The sequence below is a fragment of the Aquarana catesbeiana genome, linkage group LG04 (genome assembly GCF_042186555.1).
Source record: "Aquarana catesbeiana isolate 2022-GZ linkage group LG04, ASM4218655v1, whole genome shotgun sequence".
In the NCBI taxonomy this organism is placed as follows: Eukaryota; Metazoa; Chordata; class Amphibia; order Anura; family Ranidae; genus Aquarana; species Aquarana catesbeiana.
The window spans coordinates 166,177,782-166,202,524 of record NC_133327.1 but is presented as its reverse complement, the minus strand read 5'-3'; the positions used below and the strand labels follow the sequence as shown (position 1 = coordinate 166,202,524).

Sequence of the window (24,743 nt, the reverse complement as noted above, 5' to 3'; positions counted from 1 at the left end):
TTCTCAATAAAACTGAGAAACTGGAAACTGAGGAGACCAGTTGCTGGAGTTTTGGGAAAAGAATGTTGTCCCATTTGTGCAAAATATAGGATTCTAACTGCTTAACAGTCCTGGGTCTTCTTTGTCATATTTTTCAATGTAAAAGGTGCCAAATATTTTCAATTGGTGAAAGGTCTGGGCTGCAGGCAGGCCAGTTAAGCACCCGGACTCTTCAACTACAAAGCCATGCTGTTGTCAAAGATGCAGTCTGAGGTTTAGCATTTTCCTGTTGAAATATTCAAGGCCTTCCATGAAAAATAAATTGTCTGGATGGGAGCACATGCTGCTCTAAAACCTGGATATATCTTTTAGCATTGATAGTACCTTTTCCTTGCAAGCTGCCCATTCCATACAAACGAATGCACCCCCATACCATCAGAGAAGCTTTTGAACTGAACGATGATGACAAGCCAAAAGGTAACTCTCCATTAGTCCAGAGGACATGGCATCCATGGTTGCAAAAATGTCAAATTTCAATTCACCTGACCACAGAACAGTTTTCCACTTTGCAACAGACCATTGCAAATACAATTTGGCTCAGAGAAGACAATGGCATTTCTGGATCATTTTTTTTCTGGCTCTTCTTTGCCTGATAGAACTTTACCTTGCATTTTTGAATGGCACTGTGAATTGGGTTCACAGGGTGATTTCTAGAAGTATTCCTGAGCCCATGCAGTGATGTCCATCACAGAATCATGCCTGTTTTTATTGCAGTGCCGCCTGAAGGCGCGAAGATCACTGGTACCCAATATTGCTTTTTCAACCTTGTGCACAGAGAGTTCTCCAGATTATCTGAATCTTTTGATGATATTATGTACTGTAGATGATTATGTATTTAACATCTTTGCAATTTTACATTGAGTAACATTATTCTGAAATCGTTCAACAATTTTTAGATGCAACTTTTCATAGATTGGTAACCTCAACCCATCTTTATTTCTGAGACATTCTGACTCTCTTAAATGCTCTTTTTATACCCAGTCATGTTACTGACCTGTTGCCAATTAACCCAACTAGGTGCAAAATATTCTACCAGCTCTTCCTTATTAGTACAGCTTACTTTGACAGCTTTTTGTTGCCCTGTCCCAACTTTTTTGAGATGTTTCAAAATTACCTATTTTTTTTTCCTAAAATGGTATGTTTCCTCAGTTTAAACATTTCATATAAGTTAAAATAACATGTCTCCATGCGCTTGATCAGCAAGCAGCCAGCAAAAAGGGTTCTTGTAGCGCTGTCTATATGTGGTTTGGTATAAACGTTTTCTATTGTAAATAAGATATGGGCTTATGAGATGTACATTTTACCCAGCATACCAACATTTTTGGAATCGGGGTTGTATTGCTATCAATGATTCTTAAACACTTGAGACAGTCTAATTGATTGATGTAAAATGCACATGAATACATTCATAATCCTATTTTTATAAAGACTAAAAAAATTATAAAATAATAAGCACATCAAAAATATTCTCATAAAACAGTTTATAATCTACCAGAGCTCAGTGTTTTGTCTGGGAAATATACTTGTATTAACTAATCAATTTCTGTTAGAACATTGCCCAATAATACAGACTTGCCAAGTGATTTTACTGGAAGATGTGTTTGCTTTTATCAGCAGATAGGACTTTGATAGGAAACTCCAAAGTGAAGTCAGTGTTTTAGGAAGCTCTGTGCTTTATAAATGCTGGCAGTCAGTCACTAAGCTCTGCTCATTACACAAGTACAATGAAGCTCTTCGTAATACACCTACTCTGTGTATTGTTTGTTGTATGTGTTGTGGGCAAAGACAGGGAGTATTTCATTGGAATTCAAGAAATATATTGGGATTATGCTCCTAGTGGAAAGAATATAATTTCTGGAAATCCCATTGATAAAGATGAGTAAGTAATCTTTCTGACATTTTTCTCAAATGAGCAGAACACCATACTAAGAAGTTTGAGGATTGGGGCAGATCTTTCCTAACATTATTAAGGAAAATTTAGTTTTTAAAGTTTTAAACTGAGTAGAGAATAGTTAGATCACTGCCAAGTTCTCCGGGGGGGGTGATTTTTCATCACTTCCTGTTTTAGAGGCACAAGAGGAAGTGAGAGGAGATCTCTCCAAATTCCCCAGTGGAAGATTACTTCCCACTTAGGCCTCTTGCACATGATACTCCTGTTTGAGCATCTACTTTTTCCAAATTTTTTTTTTTGTATGTATTTGCACACATTTTCACACATATGCGTAAGCGCAAATTCGTGCACGTGTGAAAACTTACTCTCGCATTTTTTTCTGCACAATATGTAAATGGGTATTTGCACACATTTTGCATGCAATTGCGAATAGTCGCGCGTATTTGCGTATTTTTACTGAACAATGCACGGCTCTTGTTTACGCGCCATGTCCATAGGCACATTAATGGGCTGTATTTTAGCTCAGTAAAAAAAAAAAGCTGTACTGAGCTTTTTCAAGCTGCAGTGTGCAAGAGGCCTTAATGTTTTGTTGACAGCCATAACATCTTGAATTTTCCATCACTTCCCATAGTTTGTAATATGGTCACTAGGAAAAATAGAGATGGTGAATCTCCCCAATGGGAGCGTAGACAGCTATAAAACCTGACAGGAGCCCCTTTTTTGTTATTTTATCCAAATCTTTAAAAATGGCTTTAGATACTCTGTTAGATAGGGGAACGAATGACTGTTTAATTTTTGTTATTCAACATATTATATTGTCTATTGTACAAACACAATAATGTCATTTGCATAGTTACATCAAGGATTTTTTTCTTACACTTTGTTCTGATTACTGGTTTCTTTTGATGTAAAGATAGTAAGCACATAGTTTTTTTAATGACTATTAATAGGCTACATATTAGATCAGGTATATTTAAAGCACTAGTTCTGTATGTGTTCTCTGAAGTTCTACAGATCTTTTTAATCAGCTTGGAAAGAAGAAAGAAATGGCTGCACATCCAGAACTTTCGACTGCCTTTTATTTTGTTTCACAAAGATAACACCAAAGACACCAAACTATGGTCACGTAGACGCATTTCACATTTTTAATCTGCTTAGGACATGACTCATAAAGATATCTTAAATTAGAGTTATCGCTGAGAGAGTTTTAGAGTAAAAAATGCCATAGGGGGTTATTTACTAAAGGAAAATCCACTTTGCACTGCAAGTGCACTTGGAAGTAAAGTCGCTGTAGATCCGAGGGGGACATGCAAGGAAAATTTAAAAAACAGCATTTTAGCTTGCACATGATTGGATGATAAAATCAGCAGAGCTTCCACTCATTTCAGATCTACCTCTAAGATTTAGAGCGACTGCACTTCCAAGTGCACTTGCAGTGCAAAGTGGATTTGCCTTTCGTAAATAACCCCCATTGTCTTCTGCAGTTGTAGCTCATTGCCTACAAGGTTAAACGTATTCTACATTTAGAGTGGCCTTCTGCACAGCACTGCTGTAAAGAATGATAATTTGAACTGGTGTGAACTTCCTGTCTCTTAAAGCCAAACTTCACCCAAAACTTGTTAGTTATTTTTTATTTTATTTTTTTATTGCCATTGGTGAGATGTCCTGTCATTTCTCTGTCTCTTGTCCAACTGACAGGGAGTGATAATGACAGAAAGTGATGGTCAGTCTGTCCAATTGGGAAGCAGGCATCAACAAAAAATGTATATATTTTAATATTGTGGGGAAAGGGTAAACCCTCTGTCAGGTTTCTGATGCTATGTGTGTCTTCCTCCCCCAGCGACCCCCATTCCCTTTCATTTTTTGCCCTGGGGTGTCACTGAGAGACACTTTAATGGGACCCCCCCCCCCCCCCCTCCCCATGGAGTTACAGTACAGTGAGCATTAGGATCTTATTGTGTTTCTTATCCTTCCCCATTCTATTCAATACTGAACAAAAACAAAAATCTGTATTAAGGTGGGCTTAACAGGCTGGCCATATTCCTCTAATTAACAGGGTATTTAAAGTTTTTTTTTTTTTACCTTAATGAATTCTCTGCATTAGGACAAAACACTTCTCTGTTTAGGATCCCCCCAGCCTCCCCCTAAATACTCACCTGAGCCTGATCTTGATCTAGGGCTGTGCTTGACTACAGCAGCTCTCTCCATCCACACAGGATAGAGAGGCAGCACGTCTCAGAATTGAGTGCCCCCACTGGAGTAAGTTTCCTATGGAGGCACTCACCAAAGAGGGGGAGCCAGGAGCGCCGGCGGGAGACCCCAGAAGAGGAGGATTGGGGCTGCTCTGCAAAATTATTGCAAAGAGCAGGTAAGTGAGGTAAGTTTATTAATTTATAAAAAGAAGGTTTAGAATCACTTTAAATTTCCCCTAGAAAACTCCACTCCCTTGGTATATTTTTGCTTTTGCACTCTTCACTGTAAACTTCAGATACCATAATGTGTGAAATTCCCAGCTGTTTCACAACGATGCAACCATCATGTTTGGCACCAAGAATCATTCTACAATCAACGCTGCTTGGATCCTGTTTTTTCTCCAATCTTCAATTTAATTGAAGATCACTTAAAACTCCAGTCTATGTATTTATGCTAATGCAATGAGTCACAGGCACATAACTCAGTATTTATTTAAGAGCTCATGCACATGGACGCTAGCATCCATTCCCTGTCAATGAACTGCCAGGTGCTGCATGCAGGCAGCCCATTCATGTCTATTGGTAGGCAGTGGCTGCACAGACACAGTTGCTTATCCCAATTTCACATCTGTATGGTTGCAGGTGAGCAGTTCCGAACACAGACAGACAGTGCAGCCACTGGGTCTCAATAGACATAAATGGGCTGCCTTCAAGCAGCACCTGACATCTGAATCTATTTGAACAAGGCACTCATTCATGGACTACAAGTGTCAGCAAATGTTTGAATGTGATACAGGTGTACCTAATAAAGTGACCCCCTAAGTGCTCTCTCTACTTATGTTTTTTTTCAGGCATGCCAGCATCTATTTACAACAAGGCCCAAAACGAATAGGCAGAGTCTATAAGAAGGCTTCTTATTTCCAATATACCAATGGCTTGTATACAAACCAAGTAAAGAAACCAGATTGGCTGGGATCTTTAGGTCCCATTATACAAGCAGAAGTTGGAGATACTATAATTTTCCATCTTAAAAACTTTGCTTCTAGATCATATGGCGCACATCCACATGGAGTAGAGTATACAAAGGAAAATGAAGGTAAACATATTTTCTAAAATGTTCAACTCATTTTAACATTGATACATTGTAAATAGCCTTTTGAGTCCTCCTGAACCATAGATATTTGCTTTAAAAATCACTTATTGGTAGTCAAATCTTCTGCTACTGGTGAAGGGTTAGGAACCCCTATCTGGTTTTTATTGTTGTTTGTGTCCCTGTTAGGAAGATTCGCTCTTCTTCACTTTGCTTTGAAATGAACTGCCTTGTTTTCTGCTTTTGCAAGAACATTTCAATTTTGGCTAGTAAAAAGCTATGTAAGTAACTTTATGGATGTGTGCACAAGTGCAGGAAGTTGAAGAAAAACATTTAAAAACTGCTAGGAATACAACTAGAAAAATGCATTTGTATATGTCCACCTAAAACACATTAATAAGCTATAAAACCCATAAAATCTTATAATCTAAACAACTTACTCTAGCACACTTTTAACCCTTCCTTTCAAATTTTATTCTTACACCATCCTTATTTTAGAAGAACTGGAAATTAAAAAAAAAAAAACTAACATGACTACTAGAGCAGCAAGAAAACTCTAGACTATGAAAGTATTAGCAGGAGGTGTGGGCTTAGGGCTGTAGGTTAGAGCAGATGCATTCAGGTAATAGTCTTCTTAGCAGAAGCTCCTCAAACATAATGCATTATAAGGTTTCTTTATTCATTCATTCGAGTACAAGGTTATCTTGCACTATTTTATATAAAAAAATATCTTAAATGTGAGGGTTCAGCTGCAGTTCTTGATTATACAGTATTTACAGGTGTGTATAGAAACATGCTGCACTGAGACATATACAAAAAAAACAACCACATTTAAGATAGTGCTACATATAAACCTGTGTATAATTGTGATTCAAAATTATTATAGAACAGTCCTTCATACAAATGTCCATGAAAAAGGTTGGCCTAGTAGTGCTTTACAAAACACGGGTTTTTCCATGCAGCTGGAGGTATTTGTATATTACCAGTGTTAGAGCCTTCCACCCGAGCAGCATTAGAATGTTTTAGCCCGGGTTCACACTACAATGGGCTGCGGATCGCACAGGAGCGCTGTGCGTCCCTGTTCCCCGTTTCAGGGACGAATCAGGGCCGATTCTATGCCTGAATTCGGCCCTGAAACGGAGCCAAAGACGCACAGTGTTTTTGTGCAGTGCGCTCCGCAGCCGCCCCGGAGATATGTGAACCGGTTCCATAGGGAGCCGGTCACATTCTCCTGCTATGCGAATTAGATGTGCGGAAACGCACATCTAATTCGCATAGGTGTGAACCTGGGCTCAACGTGATTTTGGCAGTTTTATTAAGGGCCCTTTCACACTGGGGCGGTTTGCAGGCGCTATTGCGCTAATAATAGCGCCTGCAAACTGACCCGAAAGTGCCGCTGCTTTCATTCCAGTGTGAAAGCCCCGAGGGCTTTCACACTGGAGCGATGCGCTGGCAGGATGGTAAAAAAAGTCCTGCTAGCAGCATCTTCGGAGCGGTGAAGGAGCGGAGTGTATACCGCTCCTGCCCACTGAAATCAATGGGATAGCGCGGCTATACCGCCGGCAAAGCACCTGTGCAGAGGCGCTTTGCGGTGGTTTTTAACCATTTCTCTGCCGCTAGCGGGGGGTAAAACAATAGCGGCGCTTTACCGCCGACGCCCGCCCCAGTGTGAAAGGGCTCTTAGTTATTATGTGAGTGCATTTTCTTCTTTTTTTATTAATAAAAATAAATCAGTGAGCACTATGTCAGCTTTTGTATCTTTTTGAGCACTGAGCCTTGCTTTATCACCTCACCTGAGCTGACAGGATCGCTGGATTTACCAAGTCAGAAATCCTGGGAGGATTGTTTGCACCCTGGAAGAATCCAGCTGGGTTTGTGGATTCCGATTGATTTGATTAAAGGCGCAATACCTTTCTAAAGAGGGTCAATCCATAAGGTGAGCATGTGCACAACAGGGGATTGGTGCAGGTGTCTGCTATTACACAATCTGGTCTCAACGAATTGAACAAGTGGACTTGATCATGATTGGTGGTTTGTATTACAACCTTATTCATGGACATCAGTATGAAGGACTGTTAGGCTCCATTCACACTAGCGCGTTTTTTGATGCATTTTGCATTTTGCAGAAATGCATGGGAATTTTTTAACATGGGTTCCTATGGAACATGTTCACATCAATGCTTTTTTGTATCTCTGCGTTTTTGGAAAGGGTCGGGGACTTTTTTTCATGCAAAAAGCAGCGTTTTGCATGTAATGGATTTCAATGGACAAGCATCAAAAACGCAAGTGCACCTTTTTTGCAGCGTTTTTGCAGCGTTTTTGGTGCGTTTTTGGTGCGTTTTTGCCGTTTTTTTTTTTTATTTTTTTTTTTTTGTAATTTTTTTTTAAGACTGTAAAAAAAAAAGAAAAAAAAAAAAAAAACGCAAAACGCAAATCGCGGCAAAAACGCGGCAAAAACGCCGCAAAAACGCTACAAAAACGCTGCTCAAAAACGTGGCAAGCATGAAAAAAAAACCTCCAAAAACGCCCAAAAGCAACATGCATAGGTGTGAATCGAGCCTTAGGCTGGGTTCACACTACTGCGAATTTGATGTGGATTTCGCCGGATCCAGTTCGCATAGCAGGAGATTGTGACCAGCTCTCTATGGAGCCAGTTCACACATATCCGGAGTGAATTGCACAGGAGCCCTGTGCGTCTTTTGGTCCGGATAGGTCAGGATTAAAAACAGCTTACATGTTTCAGCTCATAGCCTTGATCACAGCACATTTTACAAGTGAGAGACAAAACACTATATATATATATATATATATATATATATATATATATATATATATATATATATATATATATATATATATATATATATATGTACTACAATCCTCATTTTAGGGTGTATAACAATAATAAAACAATTATTCAATTAGAATCAACTCCCAGCAGAGGACAGAGAGAAAACACAGCACTGGATCCTATTTATATTAAACATGTATCACACATTTTAGAGGAGATGTCAAAGTACAGAACGTTTTCACCTGGAACAAAATAAAATTCTTTATTCACATATACACTATATTACATTTCCAAGGCACATAACTTGCAATGTCTATTTATAACAGGATGATTATTTAAAAAATAAATTCACATCACACTTAGAATTCATGCTAGCAGAAATTTTGGTACTTAAAGAGAAAATCCACCAGACTTCTCTTTCAAGAAGCCTATGGTGGAGATTCCCTCCCCGGGGGAAGTTTATTAAACCTTTCTAAACCTTTGAAAACAAAGATTCCATGTTCCCTGCGTGTACATGTTTAAAGTGTTTAGACACTTTTGAAAGATTTTGTCATTAGAATAAGCTGCACCATTATAGTGTTCAGTTATTCTAACCCGGAGGGATCTAGATGTACATCCCACATACTGTATAGCACATATGGTGCATTCTACAACTTAAACTACATTCTTCGTGCTAAAATTGATGAAGCAATTATAATATAGTAGCACTATTTTGATTTGGTTGTTGTTTTTGGTATATGAATCAGCGCAGCATATTTCTATACACATATGTTGAGTGATTTTTTCACTTTTGTCATGGCAGCTTTCGTTTAATTTAGAACTGGTGTACAGAGTCACATGTCTTACACACATTTACAGGTGCCCTATACCCAGACAACACTTCAGGAACCAAAAAGACAGATGATGCTGTCAAACCTGGAGAATCCTATACTTACAAGTGGGATGTAGTGGAAGACCAAGGTCCATCTGCATTGGACGATGATTGTATTGTCAGGCTATATCACTCACACATCGATGGCCCAAAGGATGTTTACTCTGGACTTGTGGGACCAATGATTATCTGTAAGGCAGGTGAGCAATACATTTATTTGTTCATATTTATTTATTTATTTCACATGAAAAGTTTTGCAGTACTTCACATGGCATATAGAACCATTCAAATCAGTCCTTGTCACCAGAGGAGCTTGCAATCCAATGTCCTTGCTCCATACACACACACATATCACAACCAAGATTGGTTGTAAGGCCAATTAACCTTGCAAAGCATTTTTGGACTGCAAATGGGAACCAGCACTACCATGTTCATTTACATTTTTTTTATTGTATGTGTGTTGTTTTGTTTTGTGTTGTATAATTTGATTCTTTTGTCTTGAACAAAGCTTTCTCCCTTAAGTTTAATAGCTATCAATGCATACCATTAAACATAAATTACTTAGCTGTCAGTTTTTCCTAAAACTGTGTCTGTGGAAGCGAGTGTTTTTAGGTGTTTTGTAAGGCAAATGACATATAGCACATTAATATTTAGCTCCCTGCTACTGAGCAGGCAGGGGAAGCTTTTGGCTCTTGTTCCCATTTTAATGGCCCTCTGTTTGCTACTTTGATAAAGGAATCATGCTTTCACATCAAAATTCTTCAGCAGTTCATTTTGAAGTTTCAGTCAGACAAAGTTTGCCTCAAAGCAAGCTGCATTTCTTGTGCTGCCTCTTTAGCTAACCCACAGTGCTATGGCATTCCTTTTCTATTTCTATAGGTTTTTATTGAACCTTTACAGCCAGGTATACAGTTTAATTTAACAGGTACAGCAGTAAACCAACATGTCTTGGGAATATTCTTATGTAGTGATTATTTATTTTAATATCGTATACATATATATATAGAGAGAGAGAGAGAGAGAGACCACCATACAGAGTCTATGCCATGAATCTGGCTAACCACCTGACCTATCTCTCTGACCACCCAGAGAACTATACGAAGTTAATATTGGGTCAGATATTAGGCAACTATGTAAGCAACACTCGTACACAAGTTAAAATGTGTTGTATTTCTGTTTATACAGTATATCAGTCTACAGTGCTGAGCTATTTTTCTCAGCATATGGACTGTTATAACTTTGCATAAGTATTGCTGTTACGGGAATGGTTTCTGTCCTAACTGGAACATTCATTAAACAAAGAAGATTTCCTCTCACTGTACATAGCCCTCAGTAACTCCTAAAATATAACAAATTTAACATATCTTATATTTTAGGAGTAAAATAAGTAGGGGAATGTGAGCTCAATATTCGGTGTGCCTTTTCTACTAATACTTGAATCGTAGTTTCTATTATAGTAATAATAATTCAAAGATATAACTTTTTATGTGTTTGTGTTATATCTTTAAGGTGCCCTGGATAGTAAAAAGACACCTGAAAAAAGAGACAAAAAAGAGGAATATATCATGATGTTTTCTGTGATTGATGAAAATCTAAGCTGGTATATAGATGAAAATATCAATGCTTTCATCAACGATACTGCTGTGGATAAAGAAGATGAGGACTTTCAAGAGAGCAATAAAATGCATTGTAAGACTTCTCTTTCAAGACATATTTAGTATTTACACTAACACAGTTTCCATCTCATTTCAGCTTCTGCCCACCCATGGTTCTGGCTTAGACTACAGCTTTGTGTCATATGATTCTGTATTGCACACCATCCTCCAGCCATCTTTTTTTTACAAACAGCACAATCAATGGGACAGGTGAAATTGTGTAAAGACTTGCCAGATTGCTGAACATCTAAATAGAGGAAAAAGGAAAACCACAAAATTAAAAAAAACAAAAAAACAAAAACCTAAATGAAATAAACCAAATTATCCTAACTACAACCTCCCTCAAAAAACAAACACATGCCTAAGTAGAGTTTTATTTCCATGGACACTTACACCCATTTTCAATGAATGGTCTGTGTTTTTAAGTAGGTGGATTTGCCAGGTGCAGTATTCAGGCAGCACATTCATGGTAGGTACAGCTGCTCATGTCAATATGACAGCTATGCGGGTATGGGTGAGCAGCCCTGAACACAGACAGTGTGAGTTTGGGGCAGCAAACGTGTAGGGATGTCAAATTTGGATGTAGCACCTGGCAGCCAGCCCCTTAAGACACGGCCCATTCACAGACAAAAGGTCTAAACTCCCATGTGAATGAGGCCTAAAGCATAAAACAGCAAAAAAAACAGGCAGTTAGTCTGGGTCCCTTATGTTAATCACAAGGCTTCATTTTCAATACTGACCATAGTTTTCAAAGTGTGCCAAAGCAGGTTAAAGATGTTGTGGCAGGTTGAGCAGTTTGCATGCACACGCAATCTTTTAAGGTGCATTTAACAAAGCTTTAAACAAAGGCAAACACATGGTTTGATGAAGTTAGTTTATTCTTGTGCTGTACTTGTTGCTCTTTTATGCATATGTACTGTACCTGTAATGTAAGTTCCTTGCCGACTTGTCTTCTTTTATATGCTGAGAAAGGAAGTCCACTCATTAAAATTATCTCTGTGTTACAGCTATCAATGGATACATGTATGGGAACCTCCCAGGCCTTTCTGTATGTGATGACACAAATGTGAAATGGTATTTGTTTGGTATGGGTAATGAGGTGGATGTGCACTCAGCCTACTTCCACGGCCAAGTGTTAACATATCAGAGATACCGTGTGGACACTCTCAGTCTCTTCCCCGCCTCCATGGTTCAGGCTTCTATGCATACTAAAAACCCTGGCAAATGGCTTCTCAGTTGTCAAGTTAATGACCATTTAGAAGGTACGTTATGTTTAGATGGTTAGAAGAGAGCTAGTAATTCTTTTTTATGACTTTACCAAACCGTATGCAGCATGGTCTCATTGTATAATGCTGTATGGTTCTCCTGTGCAGGTGGTATGCAGGCACTCTATGAAGTAAGAAACTGCACAGGAAAGAAGCCCTTCAAGTCTAATACAAAGATTCAACAATATTACATTGCTGCAGAAGAGATATTCTGGAACTATGGACCAAGTTCAGTGAATCAGTTCACAGGACAAAAGCTAGATGATCCTGACAGGTAGGGTAATGTTGTATCATGCAAATATGGAATAAGTAGACAGGGCAGACCTATGACACACTAAACTTGTATCTTAGATACAATCTTAAACACTGTTATGTTGACCTTTGATTGCAGCATTTTCACATGCTTGTATGAACTGTCATTGCATAGACAAATTTAAACATTCCATAGTACTGTATTCCAAGTATCTGTGGTTGAGTAAACAGGTCATTGTTGGCAAAGGGAATGTTACTAGAACTGGAGTGAATTCCAAGCATTCTCATATTTAGTTTTACAGAAATACAGCTGAATAGATACACAACTTTATAGGATTCATTATCTGGCTACAGTTTTTGGCACACAATTCTCTCTATTATCTGGTTTTCACAAAAGCATGATAAGAAATAAGTATATATTTTCTCAAAGTAATCAAAAGATAGGATCTGCCTCTCATTTACCAAAAATGTAAATTGAAGAGCCACATGACTGCTAAAAGGTCCAGATATAACTTTATTCCAATAAAAGTCAGGGCAGCAATCCATAGAGTAGCCAATGTGTTTTGGGGTCCAAAAATGGGACTCGGAGAGTGACAACAATGTGAATGGACTATCAGTGAACGTGACTTATAATGGTATTCTTCCAGTGTGCCTACAAGTACAGCTCTTGTCAACAGCTGGTGTGGCAGCAACCACACGTTCCTGCCACACCAACTGCTGAAAAGTGGGTTTTTAGACATGTTAGCTACTCTTTTGATTGTCCTCCAAACTTTTATTGGATGAAAGTTGTTTATGGACCTCATTGCTTCAGTTTACATTTTTGTTACATTACACCCACAAGCCAAGGAGACCGTGTAGACCCTCTTGGCTGTAGAAGCCTACTGTCCAGGAACCAGATTACTTACATCAACATCAATACTTTAAGATAATAGATAATAATACCAATAAGAAAACCTTACATGTCCAGTGCTATTTTTTAACTTGCCTCAACTGTATCTCAGTTACATCAGTGGAGCATGAGACCATGCAGAGTCTGTACAGAAATAGTAGCATTTGTACACCATTATTTAGTTGAAAGCCTAACTCCAGTCAAAAACGTTTTATTACGTTTATAAAGGGATTGGTTAGACAGTCTATCTGGATTTTATTGTGGTTTTTGTCTCTATTGCGATTTTTTTTTCCATTAATTACTGTTAGGACAAGAAACTGGATGGCAAATCTCTGCAACACAGGAATGACTTCGGCCCCTTTTACACTGGTGCACTTTTGCAATGCTACCTTTCCAGTGTGACAAAAGTGCATGAAAATGATTCCCCTTTAAATCCTTAGTAACTGCTCGCATTGCTGCGCTGCTTTTGCATTGTGTTTTGAAAAGTCCTGCATGCTGCATCTTTGGAGCACTTTTCAAAAGTGCACCAAAAACACACCTTCCAAATCAATGCAAATGCATCAAAAGATCATGAAAATGGCTCTGTTTCTGTGTTTTTGGTGCTTCTGAGTCGCATGTTCATGTTTCACAGATGCATGCTTGGGAGTCAGGAAACCAGGAAGTGCATCAAAATTGTACCAAAAAGTCCATTAAAAGAGCGTTAAAAAAACGTGATATGCATTTTTTTAAAAACACATACTGCGTTCTTAAGTGCACCAGTGTGAAAGGGCCCTAAAACAAAATCACATATCTGTTGAAGGGTCAGAACATTTGGCAACATTTTTACTGGTGTTCTTGCTTACCTGTCCCAGTGATGACCAAACTCTCTATTTCTTGTTTAGGAGACACAGACACAGAAAATGAGGGAAAATCTCTCCAATGGAGTCACAAACAGAAAAACAAAAACTAATAGAAATTCTTATGCCCCGTACACACAATCGGAATTTCCGTCGGAAAAACCTTGGATGGTTTTTCCGACAGAATTCCACTCAAGCTTGCCTTACATACACACAGTCACACAAAAGTTTGCTGAACTTTCGACCGTCAAGAACGCGGTGACATACAACACTACGACGAGCTGAGAAAATGAAGTTTAATGCTTCCGAGCATGCGTCGAATTGTTTCCGAGCATGCGTAGGAATTTTGCGCATTGGAATTGCTACAGACGATCGGAATTTCCGATAGGAACTTTTCTCGTCGGAAAAATAGAGAACCTGCTCTTAATCTTTTGCTGGTGGAAATTCCGCCAGCAAAAGTCCAATGGAGCATACACACGGTCGGAATTTCCGACCAAAAGCTCACATCGGACTTTTGCTGGCGGAATTTCCGATCGTGTGTACAGGGCATTAGACCCCTTTCACATGGACGTTCTGATCGGGTCCGCCTGTCTGTTTTTCATGCCGACCCGATTGGAACCTTCATTCTCTAGAGCGGCGGGTGTAAATGGACATGTGTCTGTTTACACCTGCCTACATCCAATCCGATCCACCAATAACAGACGTATGAGGATTCATTCCCTTCCCGTCCAGCGGATCGGATGGCAGTCGGGTGTAAACGGACAGGTGGTCCGTGTACATTCGGCCGCCCATAGAGGAGAGCAATCTGTGTCCATGTCCACTCTGCATAAGCAGAGTGGACATGGACCTGTCATCCGCCTGCTTAGCGGGGATCAGCGGAGAGATCCCCTGCTGAGCAAGCAGAACACAGCCACAGTCCTCCCCGTGTGAAAGGTACCTAACTCTTCCTCTGCATATTCAAAACTAGAAAAATGTTAGTAGAGGTAGATTTTAAGTTTTTCAGTCTTTGGCAACTATCAATTTAAATTATTAAGTGTTGTTATCAGAAGTCATCTCGGTCTTTTCTGATTATGGTATATTGAGTGAATTCTGATTGCTTTTTATTATTATTAGATTGACTTTATTTCTGTTTAGGAAATCTCCTTTGAATTTCTGTACAAGTGACTGCATGGTCACCTAGACTGGAACTGAAGGCCTCACTCACACAAGTGTACTGATCTGTACACCTGTGCAAAAAGCCAATTTCACTGGCGCAGGATGAGCAGGTGTTCCATACAGCCCCGTGCAGGCAGCCTGTTAAAATTAATTACAGACGGCCAGCTGCACAGATCTGCAGGATCTCCAAATGTATCACTGATTGTACACCTATGCAGGTCTGATGCACAGATCAGAAAGCAGACTACAGGCATACCCCACTTTTAAGTACACAATGGGGTTTATTTACTAACGCTGGAAAGTGCAAAATCAGGCTCACTTCTGCATAGAAACTAATGAGCTTCCAGGTTTTATTACCAAAGCTTAATTGAAGAAGCTGGAGTTAGAAGCTCATTGGTTTTTATGCAGAAGGGAGCCTGATTTTGCACTTTCCAGCTTTAGTAAATAAACCCCATTGTGTACTTAAAAGTGGGGTTCCACCCAAAAAAACAAAAATACATAAAAAATCCTAAAAAAAAAAAAAAAAATTTGGATATTTTTTTTTTTTAACTTACCTCTAAATGCCTGTTGCTAGGGGATCACTCATAGTCTGCCCCTTCCAGTGCCTGGGCTGGTGACATCACTTCCCCCTCGGCACAGGAAGGGCTCCGCTCTGCTCCCTCCCTCCTGTCAATCATCTGGGACCCATTACAGGTCCCAGGTGACTGAGCGGCCAATCACGGCGCGCGGCGCCGCTCGCGCATGCACAGTGGGTGCCAGGCTGTGAAGCCACAGCCCGGCGGCCACAGTTGCAATGCCGGCGCAGCTGAACGGAGGGGGAGACGAGCGGGGCTTTGATCCCCCGCATCGCTGGACCCAGGTAAGTGTCCAATTAAAAGTCAGCAGCTGCAGTATTTGTAGCTGCTGACTTTTAATTTTTTTTTTTTTTCCATGGGCCCCCTGGGTGGAACTCCTCTTTAAAAGTGGGGTATGTTGTGATCAGACCCACATGAATGTACACTCCAAGATGTGTTTAGAGATGTCCATACAGTTGGCCGCCTGTCACTGATTTAGACAGACTGCCTGCACAGGGCTGAAGGGAACACCTGTGCATCCCACACAGGTTAAGACAGCTCTTTGCAAAAGGCTCAGTTCACACTGGAACCGGCTGATGATCGGACAGGATCGCTGTTCCTGTGCGATCCGCTGAGCCGAAGATGCACAGCGTTTTCTGTGCAGTGCATTCTGCAGCTGCCCCGGAGATATGTGAACCGGCTCAATAGAGAGCTGGTCAAATTCTCCTGCTATGCGAATTGGATGTGGAATTGGATGTGGGGAAGCCGCATCCAATTCGCATAGGTGTGAACCCAGCCTAAGTGTATATGGATCAGTATGCCTATATGAATGAAGCCATTTTAACAACTGCACCAGAGATAGCAATAAAAACATGGCAAGGTTGGCTTTCTAAATATTTTCCTTGTTTACAGGTTGGTGTTTTTGATCTGATCCATAGAACCCATATGCATTTTTCCTGCTTTGTACCATATCGATAAATTAATTACTTCATAAAATACATCATGTTTAAAAATAATCATTATACTTATCTAAAGTTGTTCAATATGGGACTTATAATCATTTTTTATGTTAAATGACATTATCTTTCTGTATATTTTACAGTGAATCAGCAACATTTTTCGAGCAAAATGATGTGAGAATTGGAGGAATGTATAAGAAAGCAGTGTATAAAGAATATACAGACTCAACTTTCACAACCCAGAAACCAAGGTCCAAAGAGGAAGAACATCTTGGACTGCTGGGTAAATGTTTTGGAAGGCCTTCATTTACTTACCAGGGTTTTTTTTCATGCTGGAAAAGTTTTAAAAAAACAGCACCAGCTTTCTAATACTACCATATTCAAGTTATAATTTAGAGAACCATAAAAATCTACAACTAACTTTCATTATTAGGCCCCTTTCACACGATCGGACCGTTCAGGTCCGCCTGTCAGTTTTTACGGCGGACCTGAACAGGCGCTCCATGTTAGCCTATGGACTATCCGACCCCGTCCGATCCGCTAAAAGCAGACGGATGGCCCTACGTCCAAATCCGTTGCTGGCCGTTTTCATCCGATCCCTCCATAGGCAGCAGCGGTGCCTGACAAGCCCCTCCCCTCTCAGTGAGCAGAGAGGGACCTGTCATCCGCCGGCTCAGCGGAGATCAACGGACGGATCTCCCGCTGAGCCGGCGGACCGAGGCGGGCTCCGTGGAAACGGAGTCCCCTCGTGTGAATGAGGCCTAAAATATAATAATGCCTGCTTAGAAAATTGAATATTTGTCATTTATAAAATATCTATAAAGAGCTGGTATAAGTGAAAAAAGTTGCGCTACTAGTGAATCTGTGAAACAGTAGATCAGCAGCCAGCATCGACAGTGTAGAGAACTGTGTAATGACCAAAAAACATGAAAAAATGCAGAGCTAATGTGATATACACAATCCCCAGAGTGGCCCCCAGGAGTAAATATAGGACCAATGGCCATTCATAGATGAGAAGCCAATGTCTAGTGAGTATAACATATAATAAATCACAAAGTCAGTGTGCAGTAAATGACAAAAAAGAAATAAATACCAATAAAAAACATATAAGGTTTTTGTGACCAAAAAAACAACAGACAGTCCGTGGTGAACAAAAATTTCAACTGCAATGCTCCTCTATAGAGTGTGATATAGTCCCATGTAAGGGAAATAATAGGGTGATGTCCCTTCCACAGATGATAGGTGAAACTTCAAAGGCTTCTCCATATGTCATTTGCAGATATGCATGTGAAATAAAGGAAGATTGGGTATGCTTACCGCAAAAGATATACTTACTCCTGGGGGCCACTCTGGGGATTGTGTATATCACATTAGCACTGCATTTTTTCATGTTTTTTTATAAAATATCTATAGGCTAACAGAAGCTTACAAAATAAGAGCACTTTTAACTTAGGTTCTACTTAGGCAAATAAGGCAACTTTGTAAATATAACTTTTGAAGTGGCCCTTCCTTCTACTGTCCTCTGAGAGACATACCGCATACCTCCAGACTTTCTGATGGGAATGAGGGACACCTATTAGCAACAGTATGTAGGCATAGGACACACCCCCTGCCACACCCCCTTAAAGGAGAATTATACAAACAAAATGATTGATTAAACCCACAAGTATTTTTTCCCACTACTATTCCATTATACTGGCTTTTAGAATTTACCAATGCAGCAATTTAGAACTTAGATGAAAGGTTTAGCACTGGCAAACACTTTTTGATAGATTAATAGTGCATTTTATATACAACTGTATAGAACACACCAAAATGAGGGACAAATGAGGAGCAAAGGGGAACAGAGGGACTTTGTTCCAAATCAGGGACAGTCCCTCGAAATCAGGGAAGCTATGGTACAGGTCAAAACCAATTTCTGAGGAAGCAATCTGCAAATATCTACATATAAGGGTTAATTTAATAAAACAAGTTGCCATGTAACTGTCTCAGCATCCTGAGACATGTACTGTTTATATGCGTGAAATGCCAGTTTCCATGTGTTGCCTTTCACAGGGTGAATGTAACAATCCCTAACTTTCTTACCTAAGAGAAAAAGGCCTTAAAGTGGTTTTAAAGTTAAAAAGTTTTTTTTTACCTTAATGCATTCCCTGCATTACGGCAAAAAAAGTTCACTAACTGTTCTCAATGGTTCTGCACAGAGCAGCCCTGATCCCCCTTACTGGACAGATCACCAGGTGAAATAAAGGAAAAAAGCCCCAAGAATGCAACCATCACATATAAAGCATGGTAAGCTGCAATATATTGGTTAGCACTTCCACCTAGCAGCACTAGGGTCATCAGTTCAAATCCCAAACATGACACTACCTGCCTGGAGTTTTCACGTTCTCCCTGTGCCTGCGTGGGTTTCCTCCGGGTACTCCGGTTTCCTCCCACACTCCAAAGACATGTTGGTAGGTTAATTGGCTCCTGTCTAAATTGTCCCTATTATCTGTATGTATGAATGTGAGTTGGGGACCTTAGATTGTAAGTTTGTTAACCTCCCTGGTGGTATGATTATTTCAGACTTTTGGTGCTGAAAGCGGTACAATTATTTTGCATGGAAATTTGGCATTTTATATTGTAGGCCTGTAATTCTTAGGAATAATTCACTTAAATCTGTCCAAACCAGAGTCTAGTAGACATCCCGGGTATGATAAAGTTTGAAAAACGAAATCATAAATTACAATATAATAAATAACTATAAATAATTATACCAAATAATAATAATAAAAATTATTCAATAATGTAATCAAATAAAAAACACTGAAATTTGCTCAGTTGCAGAATTGTCACTGTCATTACTTTTCAGTGTTTGATGACGGATCTCCCCACAAATCACTATCGCTCAATTCTGCGAGTGATTCTAATTTTTTATCGCTGTTTTCTAGCTGGTCTAAAGCCACTTTTGATGTAAAGGGACGGTTTTGGTTGCTATGGACAATCTCCAGTTTCCAGGCAGAAAGAACAGTTTTTAAAATATAAAACTGCATGCAGGGCACTGGGCAGACCACTAGGGACAAAAGGGATGTGAAATAATTTTACACAGTAATGTAATCTGTAAGACTACAGTATACTGTATGTATTGTGTGTGTTTCACTTTTTGAATTTGGCGCCGTTCTCCGTCCCCGTGCGTCGCAACGCTCGCAGGGAACGGAGCCCGGCTCCGTGATGAATTGAGCGGAGGACGAGCCGCTCACACTACAGGGAGACATTGCAGGATCCAGGGGACAATTTAAGTAAGCTCTTCCTGGATCCTGCGATGCGATCCTGAGTCTGGCTCAGGGTTACCGATTTTGGTTCTGAAATTCCACCCCGAGCCAGACTCGGAAATACCGCCAGGGAGGGGACTGATGTGAATGCACAATATATATGTAAAGCGCTTTTTCTTCTGGTAAAAAGGTTTTACATTAAAAAAAGAAAAGCTGATCATTGTAAGCACCCCTGCCAGGAGTAAATGGTTTTTCTCAACCCTCTAACTGCTACATCTGTAGAACAGCTTGTTCTGTTGAAAAACAACACACTTGCTGGTGACCGGGTGAAAATAAAGCAAAGAAAGCCAAAAAAGAAAAACAATGCAGGCATCACATCTAGGAATCAGTGCAATATAATAAATGTTTTCTTGTAACTATGAGACTACAATATGAATGAAAGTATATAACCAATATTTTGTAATCATATAAATCAGTAACCTATCCTGATAAAAAATCTCCAAAGCCTGGTGCTCACTATTGCATATGGTCGTCTCTATGCTTAAAACTTTTCATATTTACCTAAATACGCTTCTTTGATCTATGAAATCTTATGAAAAATGATTTAATCTATGAAAGCCATGGGCTCTATAAAAATAAAATAATGGTTGTAGGATTGCAAGCTTTTAGGTACATTCAGTCTAGTGTGTGAAGAAATGTAGTTTGTATTGTATAATACTGCGCATTCATTTCTGATCAGTTTTCTTTTAACTCTTAAATATTTATTCTGACTGCTACTAAAACATTTTAAACCATTTATGTTTAATTGTTAAAATAGCTAAAACCAAAAATAGTTCTATGTAGCATTGCTCTGTGTACACAAAATAATAGTCCTTTCTCCCTTATTAGGTCCTATTATTATTGCACAGGTAGGAGATGTTATCAAAGTTACATTTAAGAACAAGGCAAGTCATCCATACAGTATCCAGGCCCATGGAGTGAGCTACACAAAGGACATGGAAGGTGCTGCCTACAAAACTGGGAAAGATTCTGAAGGTGACCATGGAATTACAAATATGTTTATGTTACTGCTAATATTCTCTGCACATCTATATACATATGACTGAGTGAAAAAGACGCTTGATTCTTCTATACTGAAGGTTTAAATAGGTCAAGTTCTTATTCCTGAATTTAATAAGATGTGAAAGGCCACCTATAAGAATATAGTAAATATTGGATGTTTAGGTGGATGGTGGGACAAGTCAACGTTGTATTTCTATCCTGTGATTAAGCTTTTATTACAATTGGAATATTTCATTTTAAGACTTCTTATAGTGCCTGTGCATCTACATGGTTTATCTGCTAAAGGCAATGCAAGGAAGACAGATTGGATAAAAAAACATAACAGGACATGGCACAAAACTCAACCCTATCCTAAAAATAAAAAAACAGAGTCTCACACTCACCAAATCAAATGCAACATCATGTTTATTATAACTCCACCAGATTCAAATACGATGACTTGCTACTGTGGTAAAGAACATTGTTTTCACCCAAAAGTCACTCAACTTTCACCCAAGATTTAATTAGAATAATGTGTGAAAGTTATGGGGTTAGTTATGTGAATTTTGGGAGAAAATAAATTGATAAACAAACCCTGTGGTTTAGAGCCATTTGTTTTGGATAATCTTTGTATTTGTATCCAGTGGCCATTTTAGTGGCTCATGAGAGTTGCAATATGTTCAGAATGTATATGTCCGACTGTGATAATTTCATGCTCTGTTTAGTACCTGTATTTTGTATGGTGACTGGCAGCAAAGCTTTGTTCCACTTTGATGAGAACTTTTTCATAACCTTACCTCTTTATGGCAAACATGTACAAGACTGGTATGCCAAGTGGAAAAAGTGAGGGCTTAGATAACATGGGCTTTGGGATTTAAGTAGTATTATTTGTTATTATACAGGATTTATATAGAGCCAACAGTTTACACAGTGCTTTACAATATAAGTTACAATAAAATACAAGAGGATTAAGAGGGCCCTGCTCAGAAGAGCTTACAATCTAATAGGGTGGGACAGGTGGTACAAAAGGTTGTAACTGTGGGGAATGAGCTGATGGAAGTGGTAGGAGATTAGTTGGAGACATGATAGGCTTCCCTGAAGAGATGAGTTTTCAGGGATTGCCTGAAGGTAGCAAGAGTAGGGGATAGCCGGACCAGTGGAGGTAGCAAGTTCCAGTGGATGGGAGAGGCTCTGGAGAAATCCTGGAGATGAGCATGGGAGGAGGAGACGAGAGAGCTTGAGAGTAGGAGATCTTGAGAAGAGCGGAGAGGACGGTTTGGGTGATATTTGGCGACAAGATTGGTGATGTAGCTCGGGGCAGAGTTGTGAAAGGCTTGGTATGTTGTGGTTAGTATTTAGAATTTAATTTGCTGAGTGATTGGGAGCCAGTGTAGGGATTGGAGGTTGGCAGACACTGACCGGTTGGTAAGGTGGATAAGTCTGGCAGCAGCATTCATGATAGACTGAAGAGGGGATAGCCTATGGAGAGGCAGGCGAATGAGAAGGGAGTTGCAATAGTCAAGACGAGAGATAACAAGGGAGTGAATGAGGAGCTTGGTGGTTTCATATGTTAAAAAGGGGCAAATTTTTGCGATGTTACGGAGGTGAATTCTACAAACTTTTGACATCGATTGGTCTTGGGGTTGAAATGTGACAAGTCAGAGTCTAGGATTACACCTAGTACCCTGGCGTGAGGAGAGGGCCTGATGGTTGCATTGTTAATTTTGATGGAAAAGTCATGGAGGGGGGCATGTGCAGGGGGGAATATTAATAGTTCAGTTTTAGAGAGATTTAGTTTAAGGAAGTGGTGCGACATCCATGCTGATATATCAGTTAGTAAGTTAGTAATGCAAGAGGAGACTGAAGGAGTGAGGTGAGGAGTAGACAGATAGATTTGGGTGTCATCGGCATATAAGTGGAAAGCTGTGGGGCAGTTATCAAGTGACCAAGGGAGGAGGTGTAGATAGAGAAGAGAAGGGGTCCAAGAACAGAGCCTTGGGGGACCCCCACAGAAAGGGGCAATGGAGAGGAGGAGATAGAGTTGTAGGTGACACTGAAGGAGCGCTGTAATAGATAGACAGAGAACCAGGATAGAGGAGAATCTCGGAGGCCAAGGGAATGTAGTTTATTGAGAAGGAGGTCAACAGTATCAAAGGCCGCAGAGAGGTCAAGTAGTAGGAGTATGGAGTATTGGCTGTTGGTTTTAGCAGTTAGTAAATCATTAGTGAGTTTTAGTAAGGCAGTTTCCGTGGAGTGCTGCGAGCGAAAGCCAGACTGTATTGGGTCAAGAAGGTTATTTTCACTGAGGTAGGAGCTAAGATGGTTGCAGACTAAGCGTTCTAGAAGTTTAGAGGTGAATGGGAGCAATGAGATGGGTCTTAAGTTGTTTAGATTGGTGGGGTCCAGTGAGGGCTTTTTAAGTATGGGAGTGATCTGCGCATGTTTTAGAGGGGAGGGAAAGGTGCCACTAGAGAGGGAAGGATTGAAGATGTGAGTGAGGGAGCATAGGATAGAAGAAGAGGTAACAGGATCCAAGGGACAATTGGTTAGGTGGGCATCTGAGAAAAGTTTTGTAACCTCTTCAGTAGTAGCCAGTTCAAAAGAGGAGAGTGTTGAATGTGCTGTTAGGCCAGGTATGTGGGGTGGGGAAGATGTACGCCAAGTGGAGGTGTCCTCACGTATTGCATCAATCTTGCTTTTGAAGTGATTGGCAATCTCTTGGGCAGTGAGTGAGTTAGTGGGTAGAGAGAGGGTGGGGGATGAAGCAGAGAGTTAAAGGTTGAGAAGAGCCGACGGGGACTGGATGACAAAGTATTAATAAGAGAAACAAAGTAGGCTTGTTTGGCAGCATGGATGCAGGAATTGTATTTTGGAAGGGCAGATTTATATAGGATGAAGTCTTGCAGGCATTTGGTTTTACGACACAGTCGTTCAAGAGCACGACAATGTCTCTTGAGATTTCTAGTGTTGTTAGTTTGCCAGGGTTGTAACGGTCGGGGCCTGATTCTGTGTGTGGTTAGAGGAGCAAGTGCATCTAGTGATGATGAGAGCAAACTGTTGTAGACAGAGGTGGCCAGGTCAGGACAGGACAGGGGAGAGATTATGTCATATAGGTGGTCAGTAGCAGAATAGAGAAGAGAAGGGTTAAAGTGGCGAAGGTTCCTACAAGTAATTGTTTGCTGCTTGGAGGGATGGGTGGTTGGAGGCAGGGATACAGTGAAACTAATGAGGTTGTGATCAGAGAGAGGAAAGGGGGTGTTTGTGAGGTTGCCAGGGTTGCAGAGATGGTAGAATACAAGGTCAAGGGTATTACCATTGGAGTGAGTGGAAGTATGTGTCCATTGGGTTAGGTCAAACGATGAGGTTAAGTAGAGAAGTTTAACTGTAGTTGGGCTGTTAACATTGACAGCAATGTTGAAGTAGCCAAGAATGATCATGGGTATTTCAGAGGAGAGAAAGTAGGGTAGCCAGGCAGCAGAGTCATCAAGGAAGCGCAACACCAGTCCAGGAGGCCGATAAATTGCTGCAATCCTCAGAGAAATAGGAGAAAACAGACAAATACAGCGCATCTCAAAAGAAGAGAGGGAAAGAGAGGGAGGGATAGGAAGGATTTGGAAGGTGCTTTGTGGGGATAGAAGGAAGCCAACTCCACCTCCTTTCTGTCTGATGGGTCTGGAGGAGTGAGTCCAATGAAGTCCACCATGGGAGAGGGCAGCATTAGAAGCTGAGTCCAAATTTTGAAGCCAGGTTTCGGTTATGGCGAGTATGTTAAAGCCATGAGAGATGAAGAGGTCATGTACAGATGTTAGCTTGTTACAGATGGAGCGGGCATTCCAAAGAGCGTATGAGATAGGTGGGCTGCTGTGAGGAAGCAGGGGGATAGAAACTAAATTAAGTGGATTGCGGTGGTTGCCAGAGAGGGAGGGGTATTGGAGATTGCAGTTTGAAAATGGCGGACCAGGATTAGGAGAAATGTCACCTGAGATTAGGAGAAGGAGGAGGGTGAGGAAGG

General features: G+C 40.2%; 1 protein-coding gene across 1 annotated transcript in view; it reads left to right on the top strand.

Moving 5' to 3' along the window:
- Positions 1 to 1,714: 1,714 nt before the first annotated feature.
- LOC141139613 (ceruloplasmin-like) overlaps positions 1,715 to 24,743 on the top strand; it is a 55,657-nt gene continuing 32,628 nt past the window's right edge. Inside the window, exons 1-8 of the mRNA XM_073625916.1 lie at positions 1,715 to 1,918; positions 4,974 to 5,218; positions 8,862 to 9,074; positions 10,384 to 10,563; positions 11,537 to 11,791; positions 11,903 to 12,068; positions 16,583 to 16,722; positions 20,579 to 20,725. Coding sequence (XP_073482017.1) covers positions 1,764 to 1,918; positions 4,974 to 5,218; positions 8,862 to 9,074; positions 10,384 to 10,563; positions 11,537 to 11,791; positions 11,903 to 12,068; positions 16,583 to 16,722; positions 20,579 to 20,725 — 1,501 coding nt within the window. The 5' untranslated portion in view covers positions 1,715 to 1,763. The remainder of the gene's footprint in view (positions 1,919 to 4,973; positions 5,219 to 8,861; positions 9,075 to 10,383; positions 10,564 to 11,536; positions 11,792 to 11,902; positions 12,069 to 16,582; positions 16,723 to 20,578; positions 20,726 to 24,743) is intronic.